At 51.0% G+C, this 20,901-nt stretch overlaps 10 protein-coding genes across 10 annotated transcripts; 5 read left to right on the top strand and 5 right to left on the bottom strand.

Annotated features, from left to right (window-relative positions):
* The first annotated feature begins 1 nt into the window (after position 1).
* On the top strand, positions 2-2,129 carry EDD37DRAFT_628082 (regulatory gamma subunit of 5'-AMP-activated protein kinase). The gene is made up of 5 exons (XM_062816418.1): positions 2-696; positions 743-866; positions 918-1,067; positions 1,118-1,474; positions 1,521-2,129. The coding sequence occupies exons 1-5, from the start codon at positions 475-477 to the stop codon at positions 1,814-1,816; spliced, it is 1,149 nt and encodes a 382-aa protein (XP_062670701.1). The 5' UTR covers positions 2-474; the 3' UTR covers positions 1,817-2,129.
* A 34-nt stretch (positions 2,130-2,163) lies between these two features.
* Positions 2,164-4,417, top strand: EDD37DRAFT_363402 (DNA polymerase alpha subunit B). The gene is made up of 4 exons (XM_062811881.1): positions 2,164-2,604; positions 2,673-2,813; positions 2,868-4,152; positions 4,203-4,417. The coding sequence occupies exons 1-4, from the start codon at positions 2,273-2,275 to the stop codon at positions 4,374-4,376; spliced, it is 1,932 nt and encodes a 643-aa protein (XP_062670700.1). The 5' UTR covers positions 2,164-2,272; the 3' UTR covers positions 4,377-4,417.
* EDD37DRAFT_363326 (uncharacterized protein) lies at positions 4,294-5,111 on the bottom strand. Its single transcript, XM_062811879.1, has 2 exons — positions 5,032-5,111; positions 4,294-4,961 (listed from the first exon to the last, which is right to left on the bottom strand). Exons 1-2 carry the CDS (start codon positions 5,032-5,034, stop codon positions 4,458-4,460), a joined length of 507 nt encoding a protein of 168 aa, XP_062670699.1. The 5' UTR covers positions 5,035-5,111; the 3' UTR covers positions 4,294-4,457.
* A 194-nt stretch (positions 5,112-5,305) lies between these two features.
* EDD37DRAFT_628071 (pyruvate kinase-like protein) lies at positions 5,306-7,453 on the bottom strand. Its single transcript, XM_062816417.1, has one exon. The coding sequence runs from the start codon at positions 7,389-7,391 to the stop codon at positions 5,358-5,360; it is 2,034 nt and encodes a 677-aa protein (XP_062670698.1). The 5' UTR covers positions 7,392-7,453; the 3' UTR covers positions 5,306-5,357.
* A 373-nt stretch (positions 7,454-7,826) lies between these two features.
* Positions 7,827-9,498, bottom strand: EDD37DRAFT_363310 (Alpha/Beta hydrolase protein). The gene is made up of 4 exons (XM_062811878.1): positions 9,154-9,498; positions 8,941-9,101; positions 8,476-8,880; positions 7,827-8,397 (listed from the first exon to the last, which is right to left on the bottom strand). The coding sequence occupies exons 2-4, from the start codon at positions 9,082-9,084 to the stop codon at positions 7,891-7,893; spliced, it is 1,056 nt and encodes a 351-aa protein (XP_062670697.1). The 5' UTR covers positions 9,085-9,101; positions 9,154-9,498; the 3' UTR covers positions 7,827-7,890.
* Positions 9,499-9,607: 109 nt separating this feature from the next.
* Positions 9,608-11,438, bottom strand: EDD37DRAFT_562783 (NCS1 family nucleobase:cation symporter-1; the record flags this gene model as incomplete). Its single annotated transcript, XM_062813934.1, has 3 exons — positions 9,608-10,334; positions 10,388-11,058; positions 11,172-11,438. The coding sequence occupies 3 exons, from the start codon at positions 11,436-11,438 to the stop codon at positions 9,608-9,610; spliced, it is 1,665 nt and encodes a 554-aa protein (XP_062670696.1).
* Positions 11,439-11,855: 417 nt separating this feature from the next.
* EDD37DRAFT_628067 (uncharacterized protein) lies at positions 11,856-13,044 on the top strand. The gene is made up of 2 exons (XM_062816416.1): positions 11,856-12,968; positions 13,022-13,044. The coding sequence occupies exon 1, from the start codon at positions 11,963-11,965 to the stop codon at positions 12,785-12,787; it is 825 nt and encodes a 274-aa protein (XP_062670695.1). The 5' UTR covers positions 11,856-11,962; the 3' UTR covers positions 12,788-12,968; positions 13,022-13,044.
* Positions 12,973-14,325, top strand: EDD37DRAFT_363282 (uncharacterized protein). The gene has a single exon (XM_062811877.1). The coding sequence runs from the start codon at positions 13,158-13,160 to the stop codon at positions 14,043-14,045; it is 888 nt and encodes a 295-aa protein (XP_062670694.1). The 5' UTR covers positions 12,973-13,157; the 3' UTR covers positions 14,046-14,325.
* Positions 14,326-14,777: 452 nt separating this feature from the next.
* Positions 14,778-17,874, top strand: EDD37DRAFT_563717 (beta subunit of N-methylhydantoinase A/acetone carboxylase; the record flags this gene model as incomplete). The annotated part of the gene is made up of 4 exons (XM_062813972.1): positions 14,778-17,258; positions 17,311-17,487; positions 17,533-17,747; positions 17,799-17,874. 4 exons carry the CDS (start codon positions 14,778-14,780, stop codon positions 17,872-17,874), a joined length of 2,949 nt encoding a protein of 982 aa, XP_062670693.1.
* A 202-nt stretch (positions 17,875-18,076) lies between these two features.
* On the bottom strand, positions 18,077-18,984 carry EDD37DRAFT_562553 (Alpha/Beta hydrolase protein; the record flags this gene model as incomplete). Its single annotated transcript, XM_062813921.1, has 2 exons — positions 18,077-18,459; positions 18,516-18,984. 2 exons carry the CDS (start codon positions 18,982-18,984, stop codon positions 18,077-18,079), a joined length of 852 nt encoding a protein of 283 aa, XP_062670692.1.
* Between the last annotated feature and the right edge of the window lie 1,917 nt (positions 18,985-20,901).

Below are 20,901 nucleotides of genomic sequence, written 5' to 3'. Positions count from 1 at the left end.
CAACGACAAGTCTGAGTGTTGTCTCAAGGGGAAATGTGACTCGGTGTTCTCCATCACATGCTAAAATAAGGTACAGTACGCCATCAAGTCCCAGAAAAGCAGTGCTTAAAAGACAGGCCACTAACCCGCATCGTGCCGCATCCCACATCCCACCAACCAGCCTAATTTGCTCCCTTCCCCTTCGGTCTCTAATAAGACCCTCCGACCCTGCGCTGTCAAAGCACCTGCACATCAACGATTGCTTGCATTGACTATCAGCGAGCCCTTCTTTAAAGACCCAGAAGTCATCACTTTTCCCCGTCTGTTGTCGCTTAGAGTTCGATCTCTCTACCCACCTGTTCTCCACCTGTCACCCGACAATCATCCAACTCCTTCTGCCAACAAACGAACACCTGCCCGCACTCTCTTCCCGCCGTCCCAAGAACAGAACCTCATTCGTCTGCAAGAAAAGAAGATGCTGTTTGACCGGTAACCATGACAGAAAACGCAGAGGCGACCAGGATGTCTACCCCACCAAACGGCCAACCTCCTACGAATCATCCAGCTTCTCCTGCTGCGACAGCCCACACTACCCACCATGGTCACGAGGGCACCTTTGTCCGACCATCAGATTTACTACGCCCAAGAACTGCATCTAGACCAAAAGCTCCTCCGAAGCCAGAGCGACCTATAGACCGAGATGAAAGAACTGGACTGGTAAGAGAATGTCAGACATGGTTGAATGGGACTGATATGTGAATAGAAAGCCATTCGAGATTTCCTCAGAGTGCGCAATTGCTATGAAGTTTTGCCATTGAGTTTCAGGCTCATTGAGCTTGATGTTGGCCTTACGGTAAAAGAGAGCCTGAATATTATGGTTCAGTGCAGTATGTCGCATGTTGTCTCTGTTGGGATATGATATTGACATTGGGTTGCAGATATTGTCTCTGCGCCTTTATGGGACTCCTCAACTTCCACCTATGCGGGCCTGCTTACCGTCAACGATTATCTGAATGTCGTGCGATACTACAATTTACAAGCCGACAAACTGAAGGACGTTGACAAACTCTTGCTCTCCGATTTAAAAGGTAGGGAACCAAAAACGGCCGGTCGAAATTGGTGCTGATCTGTGGTGAAGAGGTCGAGAAATTCCTAAATGTTAAACCTCCCGAGACCGTATCCGCCTCACCGGAAGCAATCTTGTACGATGCGCTACGGAAACAGTTACTGTCCAGGGCTCGTCGCATACCCTTGGTGTCGTATGATAGTGACACGCAGAGGACAATGGTCACCAGCGTCATCACACAATACAGAATCCTCAAATTCATTGCGATGAACGTCAAAGAAACCGAGATGCTCCGAAAACCGCTGGAAATGATCAAGCTCGGAACGTACGGAAACATTGTGCGCTGTAGCATGGACACAACGGTTCTGGATGTCATTGACGAAATGGTGGTCAAGAACATTTCTAGTGTTCCTGTGGTAACGACAGAAGGTAAGTCAAGCGCGCCAAGTTATTGAAACGTACTCATTCTGTCTAGGCGTCTTGCTCAATGTCTTTGAAGCCGTCGATGTTATTGAAATTCTCAAGACTGGCGACTATGGCAACCTTACCTGGACGGTTGGCAAGGCTCTTTCTGCGCGATCGCCTACCCATCCCGGGATATACTGCTGCTCGTTAGAGGATGGTCTGGACACCATTTTCGACACGATCAGGAAGTCGCGCGTTCATCGATTGATGATCGTGGACGAGAACAACTACCTTAAGGGGGTTTTATCTCTCGGTGACATTCTACATTATATTCTGGTTGAAGGGCAGGAAGACGCACAATCATGACAAGCAGCACATTGGGACAGCATAGCCTGGCGTTTACTGGGGGCAGACAGACTGGCGTTATTTGATTTGTGAGAACCAGATACGATACTCATAGAACGCGCTGGATACAATTGGGCTAATGTCAAAGATTGGATCGGGAGGAAAACCGTACAAAAAGAGGTAGCCGTTAGTATTCAGGTTGCCTTCTGCGACAACGTTCCCGATATAGTGTCGCCGCACGTGTTGTAAGTCGAAGACATTGAAAGCAAGGCCGAACAATGGGTCGAAGTTCTTGCACTAGCTACAATATACTCTCCCGTAGAATGGAACTACGTTAGCGCATACCATGCGGTGCGACGCGTTCCACTAAACGCGTCTCCCAATCCACTTATTGTAGTACTGGTGACTTGCAAGCAACACTCTGACTATTGTCGCTCTCCAATCGTTATAGAAGAGCAAGACGACTCACAGGACAAGATGACCGACTCGAAGGAAAACCTCAACGCGGCATTCGACCCTACAGGCACCGGCCTCTCGCCAGACATCCTCGGCGTCCTCGAGTCGACTTCGCGCCTGCACTCTCTGACCGCGGACGAACTGTTCATAAAATGGGAAGTCTACTGCCTGAAGATGGGCAGCGAGGAGACGCGGCTCGATCTAGAAACGGCGCGGATGTTCGCGAAGGATGTGCAAGACGGTGTCGAGCGAGGCGAGGTCTATAATAAAGCACAGCTTGCGCCCAAGTCGGAGAGGAAGGGTGCCGTGCATGCTACGCCTCGTGCTGGGGCGGCGGGAGGGGTCTTCGGGATGTACGTATCATGGCTACATGCTCAGGGTTCCTCCCCTCAGCCGGATGTCTACTAACAAGAGTATTAAGGCTCGACGAACTCACGCCGAATGCTATCCCACGACGCAATGGCAGTGTCAAGAGGAAAGCGGACTTTGACTCGCCTGTGCCAAATAAGAAAGTCAGTCGGACGGATACGAAGACACCAGCGAAGAAGACGGATGGACCTGCGTATGGACACAACACTGCGTGATTGAAGATGGCTGTGCTAATACAAGGGATCAGGGGGATTCCATTTCCCGAACGCCAGAACGCAGGACAAGTCGTCGAGACGCTGAACGAACACCTTCCCGCCGCAGGAGCACCGATGGCTCCGTTCTCAGATGCGCGATTCCGCTTGATTTCGAGAACGGACTTCAAAAAGTTCACATACAAGCCCATGTCGATGCGGTTGTCAGACGCTTCGGAAATCCTGGACGAGCGAATCGATGATTTTCTAGCGCTGGTCCAAAAACATCATAACCTTGAGGACTCGGCGTTCGGAAACGCTGCGGCACAGAGTACAAGCGAGATCATTGCCGTGGGGAGGATCGCGTCAGACACACCGGAAGGCAAACTCAACTCTGCGTCGCTCGTGCTGGAGATGTCAAGACGGATGGGCGCGGGACTGCGTGTGCCATTGAAAGTCGACGCATTGCCAGCATATCAATTCTTCCCTGGTCAAATCGTCGCGCTGAAAGGCACGAATGCGTCTGGACTCTATTTCACGGTCAAAGAAGTGCTCTCCGTGCCGAAATTGCCTATGCCGTCGTCGCTACCGAGCGAGATCACCACGATCAACGACAGACTCGAGGACTCTACGTCGTTACCCCTGAACGTCATGATCGCTTCTGGACCGTACACTGCGGACGATAACCTCGATTTCGAGCCGTTTCAAGCTATCTGCGAAAAGGCCGCGGAGAACATGGCGGACGCCCTGATCCTGAGCGGACCTTTCCTTGACATCGAACATCCTATGCTTGCGAGTGGGGATTTCGATATCCCAGAAGTGCGAGGCCTGGATCAAGAAGCTAGCATGGCAGCATTATTTCGGGTTTGGATATCCGGACCGATACAACGACTCTGCTCAGCTGTGCCGAGCATCACTGTTATCATGATCCCAAGTGTGCGCGACGTGATCAGCAAGCATGTCAGCTGGCCGCAGGAGCGACTGGTTAAGAAAGATCTCCACCTGCCCAAACAAGTTACCATGCTACCAAATCCGTGTTTTGTGTCCTTGAACGAAGTGGTCTTTGCCATTTCGTCACAAGATGTCCTGTACGAACTCAGTCGGGAGCAGTTGTCTCATGGCGCCGGGCCGGATCTTTTGACAAGGCTGCCTGGGTATCTGATCGAGCAGAGACACTTCTTCCCCCTTTTCCCGCCCATGTCGAGAGACAAATTGTCGAGTAATGGCGTGGTCAAGGCGACTGGGGCGTGTTTGGATATGGGTTTTATGAAGCTCGGTGAATGGATGCAAGTCAAACCAGACATTCTGGTCGTGCCGAGCATGTTGACGCCTTCTGTCAAGGTAAGTGCACGACGCGTATCATGAATGCAGCGCTGACAATTCGTGTCTAGGTCGTCGATAGCGTCATGGTGATCAATCCTGGACAATTGTCCAAGCGGAAAGCCGCCGGGACGTACTCACAGATTTCTCTGCAGCCGCGGATCGTGGCCAAGGACGAGTCGTCGGCGAGAACTCTGCCTCATAATGTGTTCGAGCGTGCTAGGGTGGATGTCGTGAGGATATAGAAAGACAATGTGTCGTAGTCCCTGAAAGAGCATAATGGATAGTCATAGCGTGGCATGCAATCATCAACTCGGTTTTTGTGTTCACCGCAGAAGTAACAACCCCGTCCTCTTGCCCTCTCTCCTTGCACCGGGTCTTTCTCCTCCGCCATTAGGTTTTACATTCGCCACGAGACTTTCCAAGCCCAGGTCTCGCCAGACCGGTTCTCGCTGTGTTCCCGCGTTGCTCGCCTCACCGCCTGGCTCTCCTGCGTTTCTTGTTTGGTTTGTCTGGTTCTGGCCGAGCGCGCGATTGATTCCGAATGCGGCGTGCATGTCGGGAACGACATCGTCTTCGTCTTCCGGATTGATGGGCATCAAGTGTGGCGGGAGCTGGATCTCTTCGAAGGGTAGGAAGTGGCCTGGTAATTGGGTCATGCCGGAGCCGTCGCCGCCGCTCCCGCCCCCTGCGCCATTCTGTTGGGTGTTGGCGTTTTGTGCGTTACTGGGTGGTGGGAACGTCGCGGAGGGAGGTCGACAGAATTCTTCGAAGAGGTCGGCGAGTCGCGAGGATTTGAGGTGGATGTATGTTGCTGAGGAGTCGCGGGACTGTGATGTTGAGGATAAGGTTAGTTTGGGGAACGCGGTGGGTGAGAGTGTTCCACGAGTGAGGACGTACCATGGCGAACAGTGTGAGAGGCGCAAAGGCGCTGGGCAGGAAATGCAGGTGGTGTGGTGTACGTGGTACTGTTGTAAATCGAAAGGTGAATGAGGTAAACATTCGCGATCAATTGTGGGGGAGATCCATTAAAGCGCGAGTAGCACCTATAGAATGCTAGCGCCCGACCACTAAGCTTACGGGCTTAGGTAAGTCGGAGTGTTACTGTAGGCCCCGTCCAAACCACTCCACTCTACAATCGTTTACCCCTATTGTCTGCTCACTTCTTAATCCCCTTTTCCGCCGTATCTACCTCATAACATCTCAGGTCTTCACGGACACGATCGTTATACTTCTATCTCAATCTTTGCACTCGCTGGTACTGCAACACATATCTTCACATCACCATTGGGTTCCATTCCACCACTCACTTGTCCGCTTCTCAATTTGACTGTGCAGGCTCCGCATGTGCCTGCTCTGCATCCATACCCCGGAGTCAAGCCTGCCATTTCAGCAGCTTCCAGTAATGTTAAGGCTCTTACGGAAGACCCATTGTCCTGTTTGTCATTGGCGGCGCCTTTTCTCCATATCGTGCTGCATTGTGATTTTGAGAAAGTGATATACGACTTAGAGATGGAAGTCTCTCCAATGATTGCTCCTGGAGAGAATGATTCGCTGCGAATCATGAACTCTGGAACTCCAATGCTTTGCAGATACGATTTCATCTCTTTCTCGAAGGACGTCGAGCCGCAGATATAGACGGTCGAGAACTGGCCTTCAATTTCGATGGGCGTGATCTTGACCGGATCGACAAAATATGGAGGTAGAATCAGGTCCTTCAGAAGTTGTTCTGTGATGCGGCCTTTGTGCTGATAGTGCTGACCTAGCTGGTCCTCTGCTCCAGGTGAAGAGAATGTTGTTACCATCTTGATCATGCTTGCAGCCTCGGGATCCGCATCTCGTAACAGGTTCTCGATTTCCTTTTGAAAAGTATGGCTTTGGCCATTTCGTGACGTTTGAATCCAGATTGCGGGTGTTATTTTCATTGCTGGATGGGTGAGGTGTGCTTTGAGCATAGCGAGGACAGGAGTGATTCCAATTCCGGCGGAGATATAGATCTGTCGGCCAGCAAACATTGGTGTCCAGTCAAGAGTAAAGGCGCCTGCTGGGGAGCGAATCTGAAGTATGGTGTTCTCTGTGCATTCATCATGCATCCACGCAGACCCGGATGGAGCGTTGGGTTGCGAGGCAGCTTTCTTGATACTGAGACGATAATACTTGGGATCATCGTAGGTAATCCAGTCCGATATCGACCAGGAACGCACGATTCCATTAGGTAGCTGGACTGTCAGGAACTGTCCTGGGATGTATGTCGCAAGCGGTCTGCCGTCTGTTGGTGTGAGGTAGAATGATTTGACATCGTTCGTCTCAGATACTATCTTCAACAGACGAAACGACCGCCAACCCGTCCAGGAGTTCTTCCCTAGTAAAAGTTGGTCATTCATCGATGAAAGCTTTCTCTGGAAGATGGCTCTGTTCATATAGAGAAGATTCGGGTCAGCTAGAAGAATGTTCAGGGTATCTTTCGTCTTGACAGAAGCATCGAAAGCTAGCTTAGTGATGGTTGCACAGTCCAGGGAGGTTGGAAATTTCTCAAGCAGCGTTGCGTGGTCTCCAGGGTGTATTTCTCCCTCTGTTAGCACCTTGAAGTACACCCCACACAAGCCCGTATCTGCCAGCTCTTTGATCCACTTATCCTTTTGTCCACAACGCCATGATAGCTTGTGACATGGGACTCGACTTCCGCAAACCTGAAGACGGGCGGTCTTGCCAACGTGCCAGACATCCCCTAGGTTGAAGTCTTTCTCGGCGAGGATCCCGCCTTCGTCACATCTGAAGGTGATGTTCTCACACCAGTGGCACCATCCCCATTCCGCGCGATTGACGTTGAGTGTCTCGGTCCAATAGTCATAGTGTTGTGCAAAATATGCATATATCTGAGCGTTGTGGGCTGCAGGCTTGTTCTCATCAACCCCGTCTCTCACAGTGACGTTGATGAGATCTTCTTTCGACGTCAGAGGTTCATGTATGATGGAGGTAAACTCTTTTTTGCCATGGATGGTGTGCCACCTTGGCTGAGCGTAGCTGACAGCAACAACTTCCATAGTGCAAGGGGACAAGATGGTACAAAATACCTGAAAAGCTGCAAATGGCAACGGAGCTGACAAATGTATGTATGTATTCAATGGCACCCATTTGACCGGAGTTATGGCCGTTGTCTTTGGACAGCTGGCCAGGGTAGGGAAAGCAGCTGTGCGAAATACTGATCCGGAACTTCGTAGCATTCTGACTCTTCCAAAGCAAAGCTTGTGAAATTGCATTCTGGATGACAATTTTGAGAAAGTCGTCTGCGTCGCAACCCTCGCTCCACTCCTTGGCCTGAAGGTGGTAAGGCAAGCAAAGAGATCTCGTTTAACCATGCTGGCATAATTCCACCAATCTGCTGCAGCCTTGCCCGGCAGGGGGCTAGCCCCATTGAATTCCGCACTTCCCACAGCCTTCGGGACGACCGAATCAAGCGTGCTCGTGATCTGATGAACCCTGTCTTCACAACCTTTAGCCAGAGAATTCCAATGACGCTTGATTGACATGTGAATTGCATTCCAGAATGTAGTCTTCCGTATCTAGCCGTGCCGTTCTTGATAACAATTGATATGGATCTCCACGCCATAGCTTGTTCTCTGGATCATTGACGGTTTGAGCTCACCCTGAGTTCGCTCAAAATTCGTGTATCGTACACAAAGATACTAAAGGTACTAGCCTATAGATGATTGATGGTACGAAGTATCAAACCTCGTTTATGACCGGGCGCGATATGTATCATCTACCATTCACTTGTTCGCTCAAGAATGTCTTGACATCTGCCTTGGCTCTCCTTGCCTCATCCGACATCTCTGCACTAAAGGCAATGAATGAATGTGGCGCTCCTTCATAAATCTTCAGGATTGCTTCAGCACCCGCCATCATCCACTTCACGCTCATGAACACCGAATCATCCAACAGCGGATCTGCAGTACCGCATATGAACAGCGCCTTGTGGAGCCGGGAGTCTCCGTTCCCCATTCTGAAGTCTTCTAGCTGCTCGTATAATGGGCTAACGCTTGCGTCCTTGCATTCGGCAGGTGGTCGAGCTGGCAGGAAGGCTTTGTGAAACTGTCCCATGATATCCCTGTCTAACATCGCAGGCTTCTTCAGAGTGAAAGCTGAAGGCAGCAGTGAGAGGTCATAGACGCCAAAGTTGAGCACGAGGCCGCCAGGTAAAGAGAAAGTTGGTCGCGAGCGGAAGAGTTGGAAAGTTGTCATGACGGACATTTGTGCTCCTGCAGACTGTCGGGTGTCAGCCTTGACCCTCCGTTGAGACCACGAATGGATCCAATAATGACAAGGAGTGACCGTGCTACTTACCTCACCACCAATGAACCTGAGTGAGCCTCCAAATTCCCTTCCACCGTGCTCGACTATGTACTCAGCAACATCAAAGCAGTCCTCTGGTGCGGCGGGAAATGGATGTTCAGGGGCAAGCCTGTAGCCGACACTCAACGCCACGCAGTCACTCACATCAGCGTAGAACTGTAGCAGAGGGTCAGATGTCGCCTCAGACATCAACACCCAGCCCCCGCCATGGAAGTGCAAAAATACTCCTTTAACTCCATCTCTGCTACTGTGGCTGGGGTAGAAGAGCCGGCACGGTATTTTGCGACCAGCTTCGCGAGATGGGATGAGAATATCCCGTCCCTGGGGTAGAATGGTGGGTTTGGGAGTGGGTGTCTCGCCGTTCAGGCGCATTTGGCGGTATCTTTCGGCACCGACCTTGGTCGATTTGTTTAGCAGATGCTCTCAAAAATGATCAGGACAGCAAGGCAGACTTACATCCCACCAAGTTGGCCCTATCTTACCAACGTGGCGGAGCTGGTCAAGCAACTTCTCAGCCTTGTCGGAAGACGCTCCAGGGTTGAACTTATGCGCCGCGATCGTGAGGTCGGAATCAAGAGACATTCTGAGCGAAAGGCTCATTCGGTATGTAGACTATCCTTTGACTTGGTAAGTTACTACAATTCAGAAAAACAGGTGTGAGGCACAGACTTTATACTGTAAGTGGGACGATCGAATCGGATTCACAAAGCCACAAGATTGCACGGAGTGCTGTAGGCCAATCAACTCCGATGTCCAATGAGGGAGAAGAACGACATGGTAAATGTATGCCCCTCGAGCTATGTGTATGAATGTCCTTATTCAAACCGTGGAAGGTGTAAAGCCTGCTAACAAGAGACGTTCTGTCTAGCCACCGAGCACAGCATGCGGCATAAGCAACCCTTGTTACCTGGCGAGACAAAGTGCTCGCTGGGCTACTGTTATGTTGAACAGTTCTGTTGCAGCGGTTTACTATCTGGCCTATAAATACAGGTAAGATGCAATTAATGGCCGTATCTATAAAAGAGCATCACAAAATGCTTTTTCACCTTCCTCACCACCTTACGACATCCAGAACAGAACTGTTTCACCAGATCACGCCACCAAACCTGTTCTTGCGGTTACCTCACACTTCCTTCACTGAAGCTTGTTTTGCCTCATCTGTAGTGTTGCCAATAGGAGATTCCACACCTTCCACTGGCTCCAGAGGTGACATGCCATGCTCAGCTGCCTCCTCACGTGTGAAAGTACCGAAGTAATCAATATCGTCTATCTCGCCAGCTCCCATTGGGGGCGAAAGTTTGCAGAAAGACCAATATAGCATGAAACTGATTGTAAGCCCGAGAGGAAATGCAAGGTAGTACATTCTGACGCACGCAATTGGAACCTTCACCTTGGGATTCACCTCAGCAATGAAGCCGGGAATTTGTGGTGCCCAACCAATGACCCAAGCGACAAACGTCCGCCAGTTGAAACCGTTCCAGAAATAGTAAATGCCAGTCTTGCTTGGGGTGTACAAATCTGATAGCTTGTGTCGTCTGTGACGAATGACGAAGTAGTCGCACACCTGGATTCCGATCAAGGGGCCGAAAAACAACCCATAGGCGGACATGACACTGGTGAAAGTCGCCGCAGTAGATAAAAGTTCCCATGGGCACATCGCGGACGCGGCAATGAGGCCTATGTAGCAACCGCGGCGAATGTTGATGTACTTCGGGAAGAGACCAGCTAGATCCATTCCTGCCGAATATGCATTGTCGACCGTGGTGATTGCCAGCTGGCAAACTATCAGTCCGATAGAGGCGAAGAAGATTGCCGCACGACTTCCGGAGTCGTAATGCGAGTCCAGAATCCTGGAGTGATGTTAGCCATTCTGCACTTTCGCTGAAAAAGGTACTTAACATACTGTTGCAGTATAACCGGAGCATTCCACATGGCTGTGCCGTAGAGCTTCATGGTTGCTGAAGCTGCAAGGCATCCAAATAGTGGCATAATGGTGCCGAAAGTAATGATAGAGAACCATTGCCCGAAAACTTGATCCCCAGGATGACGCGCGAACCGTGAATAGTCAGGTTGATTGGTAAGTCCGACGGCGAGACCCCCAACAATAATGGTGGTCCCCTGGACGACAGCCCATCCGAGACCTGAGCTTCCTGTAACCACTGCTGGTGCAGAAAGTAGCGGACCTCCTCCATGTGCTGCACCCAGAAGATAGATTGTCATAGAGACAAGGGTAACCATGGATACGATGTTCATGCCAAAGAGCATGTATCTGGTCTTCTCAGGGCGCACATAGAGGATCGGAATGGAGATGATGTTGTAAACAACCCAGCCAATCAGTTCCTTCGTTGTAAGGTTGGCAGAAAGTGGTAATGTGTTGTTCATATTCTGGAAGGTTGAAGACAATGCGCTCAGCAGGGAGGTAACACAAAGTCCCCCAAACCATGCTTGAACCGAAAACCATGTAAAGGCAAGCACTATGCGCTGTATGATAGGCACGTAGGAGCCATATATCCCCCAGACAGCACGCGAGAGGACGGGGAAGCCTATGTGCCATTCAGCGCCGATGGCACCGTTCTAGAACACACATGACCGTTAGCATTCATGTTCGAGCAAGATTTAGAACAGTGTCTCGGCCTCGAGTCAAGCTCGAGGTTTTGGCACGAAGTACATAGAAGACAGGTACTTACATAGACTGCAACAATTGCCGTAATAATGCGACCAAGTATGACTGCGATCATCGCCTGCCATACGGAAAGTCCTATTGCCACGAGTGAAGCAGCTTGTGAAAAGTTGGAAATGGACAGTTGAGCAACGGCCCAGTAGGAGACGAAGGCCCAACTGTCCCAGAGGCGTCGAGACGGAGGGAGAGGCCGAATGTCATCGTTGATCCAAACTGAAGCATTATCTGGACTGTGTCCAGGTAGGGCAATCCTTGCTGGGAGTGTCTTGCGCATCGACATTGTCAACCGGGCTGAATGGTGTACGGGAATTCAAGACAGACTAGACACTGCTGAAGGAACGATAGTAAGGCCTTCCAATTGGCAACGTGATGACCAAACTCCATCACTGGTCGCTACATCCGGTCAACTATATAACCTGTACAGAGAATGTTGATCTACAAAGACTTGATGGCTCATGGCTCGGTGGAGAGATAGATCTCGGCTTTACACAAATCGAATGCTTTTGAGTCCGACAGCCAACCAGATAGTGTGGTGTCCGACAGCCAATCGAGTGCACTAGGGACCCTCCTTTCGAATGGAATTGTTTCCGGAATATCGCGCTTCAGGCTTGCCGTTCGGCCTTATCGCTCCACTGGCGCCCTAATTGATAAGAGCCCGTCCGCTAGCTTATCACTCTTCTTGCATGACATTCTGTCGAACACTGGAACATCTATTAAGTGTACTTCAGATTCCAAAACCACCTATCAATTGTCGAACATCCCGGACTCGTGGCAGACAACCTACGTATCGAAGCAGGAATGGAAGGTCTGGCCATCCCCAAGAGCAACAAGCGAAAACGACGGGTTCTAAGCTGTCTTCCCTGCCGCGAACACAAACTCAAATGTGACCACAAAGCACCTTGCTCTGCATGCACTCGCTACGACCGAGAGGCTCGGTGTTGCCAATATCCGTCCTCCTTGATCAAGTCAGCAAGCCAAAGTCATGGCATTCTATGTTCCAAAAGTAGGGAAAGTGGTGTCTCTAGTCTCGATCCAGAAGCAACGATTCAGCGCGCACGAAGTTCACTTCCAACTGATTTTCCCCAGTGGGGCTCTTGGGATTTCCCATTCGACTCTGTCGATACTATCTCGCTGCGGCAGAAGACCGTAGCCTCAGTTGTAACAGGGAGAATCCCTATCGTCGCAACGACCGACGATAAACGAGACTATTGGCGCTTAAGACTTGCAGAAAACCTGCCGGAGCAACAATTATGCAATATTCTTGTGGATTACTTCTTCGTCAATCTGAATTGGATATATCATGCTACGCATGTTCCGTCATTCAGAGAAGAGTACTCGGCCTTTTGGTCCCAGCGCACCTGCGATATCGATCTTCACTGGCTTGCGTTGCTGTTCAGCCTCGTCTGTTCGGCTGCAATCGTCCTACCCACGGATCTCTGCGAACAGATCGGCGTCAACCGCGAAGACGTTCGACGAGGCGCTCACGCCTGGTATTCGGCATCTCGTCAAGCACTAGCTGCGCATAATTGGGAGGCACATCCGTCATTTCTTGCTCTGCAGACCGTGATCAATCTACAACACTACCTTTATGCCACGAAGAAGACGGAGATTGTGTATTCGTAAGCAGCGCCAATGTCGCCCTCAATCCGCGGCAAGAGCCACGCCTTGCTGACAGATCCAGTCTATTGGCTTGTTCCATCAGAGGTGCTCAGGCGATAGGTCTTGATCGACCATCTCAGAAGACGAATTGTATCGAAAGAGAGATGCACCACCGTATTTGGTGGGAAATCTGCCATTCAGACACGTGAGTAACGTTTTCCGATAAACCATACCGGTCAGTGCCACTCACTCATGCAGGTATCAGTCGATCTCCCTGCAGAGACCATCCTTGGTTCAGGCATACCTCTCATCGGTACCATGGCCTTTGAACTGTAATGATTTGGACATCACAGATACCCAGATACATGCGCATCCTCTTGACCATCCGACAGAAATGAGTATGAGTATAATACGAGGCAGGATTCTTGTTACCATGAACAAGCTGTATACAGACAATTGTACCCATCTTACCGACTACAACTTCGTGACAAATGTGGACTCGGAAATATCGTCCATAATCGACACCTTTCCGTGGTTCTTCGATGCTCGAAACAGCCATAGATGGATGGAAGTGCCTTCAGAGCTTGAAAATATCCATTGGCAATCCCACTTGCTCCATACAAGCGTTTGTATGCACCGGATTAGGATACACAGACCGTTCTTACACCCTCGCGTTGGCGATGCATGGAACGTGACGCTTACGGCGGCCGAAGGTGCACTTTCCGTTTATCGAACGCTCCGGATCGATGGCTTAGAAAAGCTTAGGAAGCACATGCGATCTGGTGTTCAGATGCATCAAATTTTCTCCGTGGCGGTGACCTTGGCAATACTGCTTTTGGTAGAGCAGCCCGAGCCGAGCACTCAGACAAAGGCAATTCGCGCGAGCATCGAACTCGTGGTCTCAGATTTGGATGCTTTGGCCCTGAGAGAAAGTATTCCTAGTGCGGCAGACGAGAGCCGGATCATCAGGGGCATACTTGAGATGTACGATTGTCCAGAGAAAGCCGAGGCGGGCGACTTGATCACGAATATCCATACAGTGACCGGAGGCAAGAACAACATCGAGCACTATCTGCAGCAACGCAGACAGCTTGGGACAAGAAGATTTCAGGCTCTGTCAGAACCAAGTAAGCTCGAACTCGGATCTGCAGAACAGAGGTATCCGACGCCGGACATGTATTTCGACGTCTTACAATATGACCTGAGTCAGTATGATTTCGGCAACTTCGTGGACTATGGCAATTGGGATTGGGAATCACTACTGGCAGTACACGAGCCCTGAACTTTGGTAACGGCCTGACTCATGTTCAGCGGAAGCACATAGGATGACCGTTGACGTCCACATTGATAAGCTACTGGTGGATTAGTGTCTTTGTTCATGGTGTCTTCCATTTGATGTGCGCCATCGATGCAGGCCGACACGTTATGCGTCTCAACAGGTTCATTTCCGTGCCGCTTCCAGAGAACTTCGTCTCCTCCGCGACTTGCCTAGCCTTGCAGTAGGCTACGAGACAAGCTTTCGCATACCTCGTTTCATCCAATCCGTCCCAATCCACCAATCTGGGGCTAGAGTGGCCGAAATGAGAGCAATAAATCGTCCTACTTGGGACATATACCCGATTTTGAGTCCCGAGTCCTTATCTTCACGGCTGTTTCTAGCCCACTCCTGTGTAAAAGAGACCACGGCAAGTTGTTATCGGTCGGCGCGGAACACTGCTTGTCGTGGTCGTTCCTACCTCAAATCCTCCAATCAGATACCACCATGGCCGACGACACCTTCCCCTCTGGTCTGACAAGATGGGCACGACCTAGTACTCACTATAGCAGATAGACTTCATCTATCATGACTTCCCAAAAGTCGAGACACGGGGCGAGGAACCATATGGTAACAACTCTTCAATATGGCGCCGATAGTCAAACAGGTATATCGCATTGGGGTGGACGTAGGCAAGTCGCCCTTGTATCTAACACGGACGATATCCCGTGCAACACATTGCTCAATGAGGCTGACTTTATGCTTCCAGGTGGCACTAACACTGATTGTGCCTTGCTTCGCATGACTGAAGTGACAGCCAATGGGCAACTATCAACGCCCGAGGTCATAGCGACCCAGAAAAAGCCGACCACATCAGACGTGACTGCAGGAATATGCGAAGCCATAGGATCAGTTCTGGAAGCGAGTCAAGTGCCTCGAGCAGATATATTGTCCGTCAACATTGGCACGACTCATTTCATCAATGCCGTCACACAATCGGACCGAACCAAGCTCAATCGTGTGGCCGTACTTCGCCTTTGTGGCCCCTTCTGCAGAGAGCTTCCTCCTTTTGATGGCTTTCCCAACCGTCTGCGAGACATTCTTGAGGGACATGTCGGATATCTCAAGGGCGGCTTTGAGATCGATGGACGTGTTATAGCGGAAGTTGATGAGGAAGAAGTCATCAAACATGCGAAAATCATCGCCAGTAGCGGCATACAGGCAGTCGCAATCGTTGGCGTCTTTTCTCCTCTAGATAGTGGACCATTGACACAGGAGGAGCATGTCAAGGAGATCTTGCTGCGAGAGCTACCACATGCAGACATTGTCTGTTCGCGCGATATTGGACGGGTTGGCTTCATCGAACGAGAAAACGTCTCGATCCTGAACGCGAGTATCTTGGAGGTGGGACGCAACATCATCTCGAGCTTTGAGGCAGCCCTATCAGACCTGAACCTCAAATGTCCGCTTTATTTGACCCAGAACGACGGCACGATAACAGATGCTATAGCTGCGCGCAAAGCACCGATCAAGACCTTTTCCTCAGGGACAACCAATTCTTTGACAGGGGCGATCTTTCTGTCTGGAATCCACAACAAAAAGGGTGCTGTTGACCTCGAAACGGATCAAGTGCTCATGGTCGATATAGGTGGTACCACCTCCGATTTTGCAGCGCTCTCGTCATCTGGGTTCCCGCGGCAATCGAATGCCATTGTCGATATAGCTGGGGTCCGTACAAATTTTAGCACGCCCGAAGTACTGAGTATTGGGCTAGGGGGCGGATCTCTAGTAACTTGCAATGTTGATGGATCTGTCACAGTTGGGCCCAAATCGGTAGGTTACGCACTCATCAATGAGAGTCAATGCTTTGGTGGAATGACCTTGACTGCCACGGACATCATCGTGGCAAGTGAAGCGAACAGTTCAATTGCCTCCGGATGGAAGCACGACATCCCAGAGTCTGTTCGTCTTCAGGCACGCAAGAACATTAGGGAACAAATACAAAATGGTGTCAGCCGCATGAGGACCTCTGACTCTGGTAGGCTTATACTTCTTCTTGTGGGAGGCGGGTCGATAATCCAGATGGATGAGCTCCCGGAAGTCGATCTGTGTATTCGCCCTCCTTTTCACGACTGTGCGAACGCGGTCGGCGCTGCGATCGCGAAGATCTCGGGCGATATCGATGTCATTGTGATACCCGGATCTCGCACACATCAGGAGATTGAGGATGATCTCAAATCGCAAGCTATTGCATTGGCAAAGAAGAATGGAGCTCAACCATCCAGTATCAAAGTGGTGGAGATGGACATCATCCCTATCAATTATGTGAACAACAATGCCGTCCGTGGGGTCGCGAGGGCGGTTGGTGAACTTGGGCTCCAGCCCGTCAAGCACGTCTTCACGAAACGCAACCCTCAAGAAAAAGGGTCAGCCCGCAAAGTCTCGGATTCTTGGATGCAAATCACCACGGAGCCTAGAACAAATGTCATGGAGATGGATCTCGACGGATACGTCCCGTCGGTATCGAAAATAAGCGGAGAATGGTCCATCTCTGAAGTTGATCTTGCCTTCATTTCTGAAGGTGTGGGAATATACGGGACAGGTGGTGGTGGGCCGGTTTACTCCATTTATATGAACGCACTGAACGTCCTTCGACAACTTCCAGCAGGCAGGATGCGGGTCATTGAGCCGGACAACGTACCTCTCCAGGACCGGTTTGCCTACGTCGCCAGAGTGGGCTCTCCGTCTGTCTTCAGTGAACGCTTGGAAGGCGACAATGAAATCTCAACAGCTTTGGATGCTCTTGCAAGGTATGGTGGGTACTCACACTATGGTGGCATAGTCCACCCCGAAATTGGCGGCGGAAATGGCATGTGTGGCTTCTCGGCCGGCGCCATTATGGACATTCCAATCGTTGACGCCGACAGTATGGGAAGAGCATTTCCGACAGTGGATATGTCCCTTCCCTATGTATACAAGTCATGCGATGCGTGGCCAGCGGTTGTTGCGGATGCGCGTAGCAATGTTCAAATCATTGCTTCTGCCGACAGCGCGCAAAGAATGGAAAACTTTTTACGGCAAGCTGCAGTTGAGTTGGGCCATAGTGCACTTTTCGCCATGACGATCCCAGGCCGTTCGGTGAGAGAATATTGCTGTCACGGGGTCATGTCGCAGGCTTGGTATGTTGGACGACAGATCTATTTGGCAAGGCAGAAGAACAAGAACGTCCTTGAAGCAGTGGTAGGGTATTTGGATCCATGTTTCAAGGTGTGTGCTAACTTGAGTCGCCCAGGTTTCGACATGGCCTGGCAGCAGATTACTCTACTCGGGAAAGATTGTGAGCGTATCAAAGCATGTTGTGGGTGGTTACACGATCGGCGAGGCTGTATTGAAGCCGGATGCCGAAAGCATTGATGTTGGGCAAGCGCAAGACCAGACTTGTCGCCGATCGCTGGTCGTCCAGTACAAGGTGAGTTTTGCGCAGGGGTAGTGTGGAGGTTCTAACGTGTTGCAGAACGAATACCTCTATGCAGCTTTGAAGGACGCGGAGGGTCATTTGGAAACCTTGTGCACAACACCCGATATGATTAGTGTGCTCAACCAGGATGGCTCCGCGTTGCCAACGTCTGAGTTGCGGTACGGTCTCCAAGTCGCTGTATTGGCAATGCCTGCACATCCGCTTTGGCACACTCCGACAGGGATGAAGGTGGCGGGTCCAGCGGCGTTCAAGTGAGTGACCCCGTATTGTCCTTGCGTTCAGCAGTGCTGACCATAGTCAAGTCTCAACGTCGAATATAAATCGTTTGGAGGGACATGGCAGCAACCACCATCTGTGATACAGGAATTTGGGAGATAGACACAGAGGATCAAGGGTCCGGCGTCATTGATGCGTGAGGAAGAGAAGCTGCAAGGCTAGATCAAGAGTCCAAGAGCGCTGAGAACAATGGCTGAAGCAACTCGTATCATCAAAGGGGTATCGCAGGATAGCATAGAATTGAAAATAGAGCTGTGTCGCCAGCCGATGTTGGACACTTCGAGCTAAAGCAGGCTCACGGAGATTATTCAACGTGTTCGTCGCCTTTGAGATCTCCTCCTTTCTCCATCAGCTGTATCTTCTTGCCGTCCGGCACCAGCGGCTTGCCCAATATCTTGTCCTGGTCACCATCCTCGATACTCACACCGACGCACTTTGCGATGAAATTGCACAGCATCACCTCTGCCTCTAATGTGTTTCGGCTCAGTGCATGGTTATCTCCCTTGAACAGCTTCAATGCCCGATCACCTTTTGGACCGTACCAGTCGTACAAATCTTGTGAGCAACGATGACTTAATGTCTGATCTCCCGTGCCGTGCAGAAACAGGACCGGCCGCGGTGGCAGGTATTTGATCCCCGATGTTGCGGCGGTCTGGCTGGCGACTGTAGCACATCCGACCACTCTTTCTGGCGTGGTCGTCAGCATTGCCTTATAGTATCGTCAAGTCAGTGGATATGCGTACCGCTCTCCCGCCCACCGACCGTGAATACTGGCGCGCCACCGAAAGACCATCCCACCAGGACGAAGCGGTTGATAGAGTACTTTTCCTCCATGAAATCCATTGCTGAAAGCACGTCTTTGACACAGGGATTCGTGTCTGCTGGGTACCGGTAATCCAGCCTTAGGGTTGGGATGCCGCGTTGCAGAGTGGCCAATTTGTCGCCTATGGATAGATACATTGCTGAAGGACCTGTGACGCCTCCACCGGCGCCGGAGAGGAGGATCGCTGCTGCTGGTACCCTGTTGGGCTGGGTTGGGGCATAGCCTGCAGGTAAATGGAGGAAGCCTGGGACTCTGCCGATGCCGCCGACTGGGATTGAGAGGTTTTCGACGGTACATAATGAGTGCTGTGCTTGCTTGAGGGTCGGGAAGTTTGTGGCGTGCTGGAGACTCGGCGTGGCGGTTCTGGAGGAAGGCTGTGAATTGTTCATGGTTGGTATTTGCTGTTTTGGTAGAAGCTTCAGGAAGTCGGCGCGAAACCTTGCGAGGATGTTCATGAGAGGTAGAAGGGTGTTTGAGGGAGAAGTGAATGTTGATCTTGTTAATCAAGGCTTGTGTATTGCATGCAGCCTTGCCACACTGCACTTAATGGGCGGATATTTGTTTCCGGCGTGTCGAATCTGGACCGGCCCGCATTGCGTCACTCGGGGCTGATCTGTTTGCGGAGAGAAGTCACTACCACAATACCAAGACGTTTGCTCACACGAGCATCGCGGGCTGGTTGTTGTACTCATGAGCAATAAGATCGTTCTACTGAAGTCACAACGTGAGGCTTTGCATGTGTATCTTTTGTGCACACGACACGTTCTCGACTCAACGCGCGGCGGCTTTCCGATGTGGACTTCAGGGATGCAGCTTGTGCCATCACCATTCAATGAAGGAGCGGCACATCGACACTTCCATTGGGATGGTAAGGGCCTTGACATAACATCAGTGGAAGCCTCAGTGCAGAAGGATTTCCTGGATGTGTGGTGTTGTTCTTGACATTCGTTGTGAAGAGGGCCCGATGCTCAGACCACCAGTTCATGATGGCGGTTTCGGTGACATGGTTTCCTCACATGCACGACCTGATATGCTTGGTGTTGACGATGAGATCATAGGTCTTGCGCACGTTTGATGATAGCGACATCCGCTCGAGGATCCTGACCGTCGACACTTATTGAAGCCTAACACGTTCGGGCAGTCATGGACACGACCAAGCGATTCCCTCCCTATGCGAGAAGGTTGATCTAGGCAAGATCTTGCGCGTCTGGCCTTCAAATCCCCTGTCTGTTGTGTGTAAGATATGCACATGGTATTGTCATCTCTTTCTCTCTCTCTCTCTCTCTCTCAGACCTCGATGTAGTGAGGTCGATAGCCCGTGCTCCTGGACCCACCTGATGTGGCTTCACGATCAGGCTTGATCGACAATCGATAGCGCTCGGGTAAGCTCCTCGATCAACCAGTCTTACCTTACTGCAATTACCTCAAGCCCACGCCGTTGAATTTACGTTGTGGAGATACAAACACAGAAATGGTATGCTGGAAGACGCGATGCTGGAAGGGTCGACATCGTGGCTATGGTGCTAGTTAACCAGTGCCTGATATAGTACAGCGCACCGGAACAATGTTGCGCAAGCAGGATGCACACCTGATACAGGGGACGTTGGAAAGGGCGAGATCTCAGCTGCAACGGCTATGAGCCTTCTTGATCGGTAGGCATTGCAAGCGGTGCTGTGGAACGTATGCTTTTCGTCCCAAGTAATAAGTGTGCAATGGACAACTCTTAGCGCAGCACGGACGCGTGGTGCTGCGGATCGTTCCTTGAGCACTAGACGAGGGCAACAAATGGCGGCAGCTTGGACTCAGCTGTATAGGATGATAAGACGGCTCCCTGGAGAATGAAAGTCCCGCTATCGGTTGGATGTCGACCGGCGATAGCCAAATGCTAGATCGAAGAATGGACGGAATAGGTGAGGATGGCGCCGAACTGCTCAACTAAGTGTAGCACGCGTGTGCAGGGTCGATATCATGAAACCATGCCAAGCCTCTATGGAAGCCAATCATCTTGTTGCCTTCGATTAGATAAGCAAGCTCGATTTTTCCACCATACCAAGCATGCGTTGGATTCGTCATCCCCTCGACAGCCATCACACTTGACCACAACACACTCCCTGCCAGAAAGCGTAGGACCGTTGTCGCCTTGCACTCCGACACGGCGTCAAAGCGTTCCGACGTTGACAGACCACTTCGCGCTTGATCAGGACTTGTCATGTAAGTTCCAAGAGGCCTACAAGCCAAGATTTCGGTACCTTATCGATGCGATGCGAATGCGCAATCCTTTGGGAAGCTCGGGGCAGCTTGAGGGC

Source organism: Exophiala viscosa, assembly GCF_022695815.1.
Source record: "Exophiala viscosa unplaced genomic scaffold EDD37scaffold_4, whole genome shotgun sequence".
Taxonomy (NCBI): Eukaryota; Fungi; Ascomycota; class Eurotiomycetes; order Chaetothyriales; family Herpotrichiellaceae; genus Exophiala; species Exophiala viscosa.
The sequence above is the reverse complement of the archived record's forward strand: the minus strand, read 5'-3'. Positions and strand labels throughout refer to the sequence as shown.

Coding starts and splice junctions, on each gene's coding strand:
- EDD37DRAFT_628082 (XM_062816418.1), top strand. CDS start 475: ATGACAGAAAACGCAGAGGCGACCAGGATGTCTACCCCACCAAACGGC. Junction 697..742: donor GAGATGAAAGAACTGGACTG/GTAAGAGAATGT, acceptor ATATGTGAATAG/AAAGCCATTCGAGATTTCCT. Junction 867..917: donor GAATATTATGGTTCAGTGCA/GTATGTCGCATG, acceptor ATTGGGTTGCAG/ATATTGTCTCTGCGCCTTTA.
- EDD37DRAFT_363402 (XM_062811881.1), top strand. CDS start 2,273: ATGACCGACTCGAAGGAAAACCTCAACGCGGCATTCGACCCTACAGGC. Junction 2,605..2,672: donor GCGGGAGGGGTCTTCGGGAT/GTACGTATCATG, acceptor AAGAGTATTAAG/GCTCGACGAACTCACGCCGA. Junction 4,153..4,202: donor TGTTGACGCCTTCTGTCAAG/GTAAGTGCACGA, acceptor ATTCGTGTCTAG/GTCGTCGATAGCGTCATGGT.
- EDD37DRAFT_628071 (XM_062816417.1), bottom strand. CDS start 7,391: ATGCAATTTCACAAGCTTTGCTTTGGAAGAGTCAGAATGCTACGAAGT.
- EDD37DRAFT_363310 (XM_062811878.1), bottom strand. CDS start 9,084: ATGAGCCTTTCGCTCAGAATGTCTCTTGATTCCGACCTCACGATCGCG. Junction 8,881..8,940: donor TAGGGCCAACTTGGTGGGAT/GTAAGTCTGCCT, acceptor AAATCGACCAAG/GTCGGTGCCGAAAGATACCG. Junction 8,398..8,475: donor TCAGGTTCATTGGTGGTGAG/GTAAGTAGCACG, acceptor GACACCCGACAG/TCTGCAGGAGCACAAATGTC.
- EDD37DRAFT_628067 (XM_062816416.1), top strand. CDS start 11,963: ATGGAAGGTCTGGCCATCCCCAAGAGCAACAAGCGAAAACGACGGGTT.
- EDD37DRAFT_363282 (XM_062811877.1), top strand. CDS start 13,158: ATGAGTATGAGTATAATACGAGGCAGGATTCTTGTTACCATGAACAAG.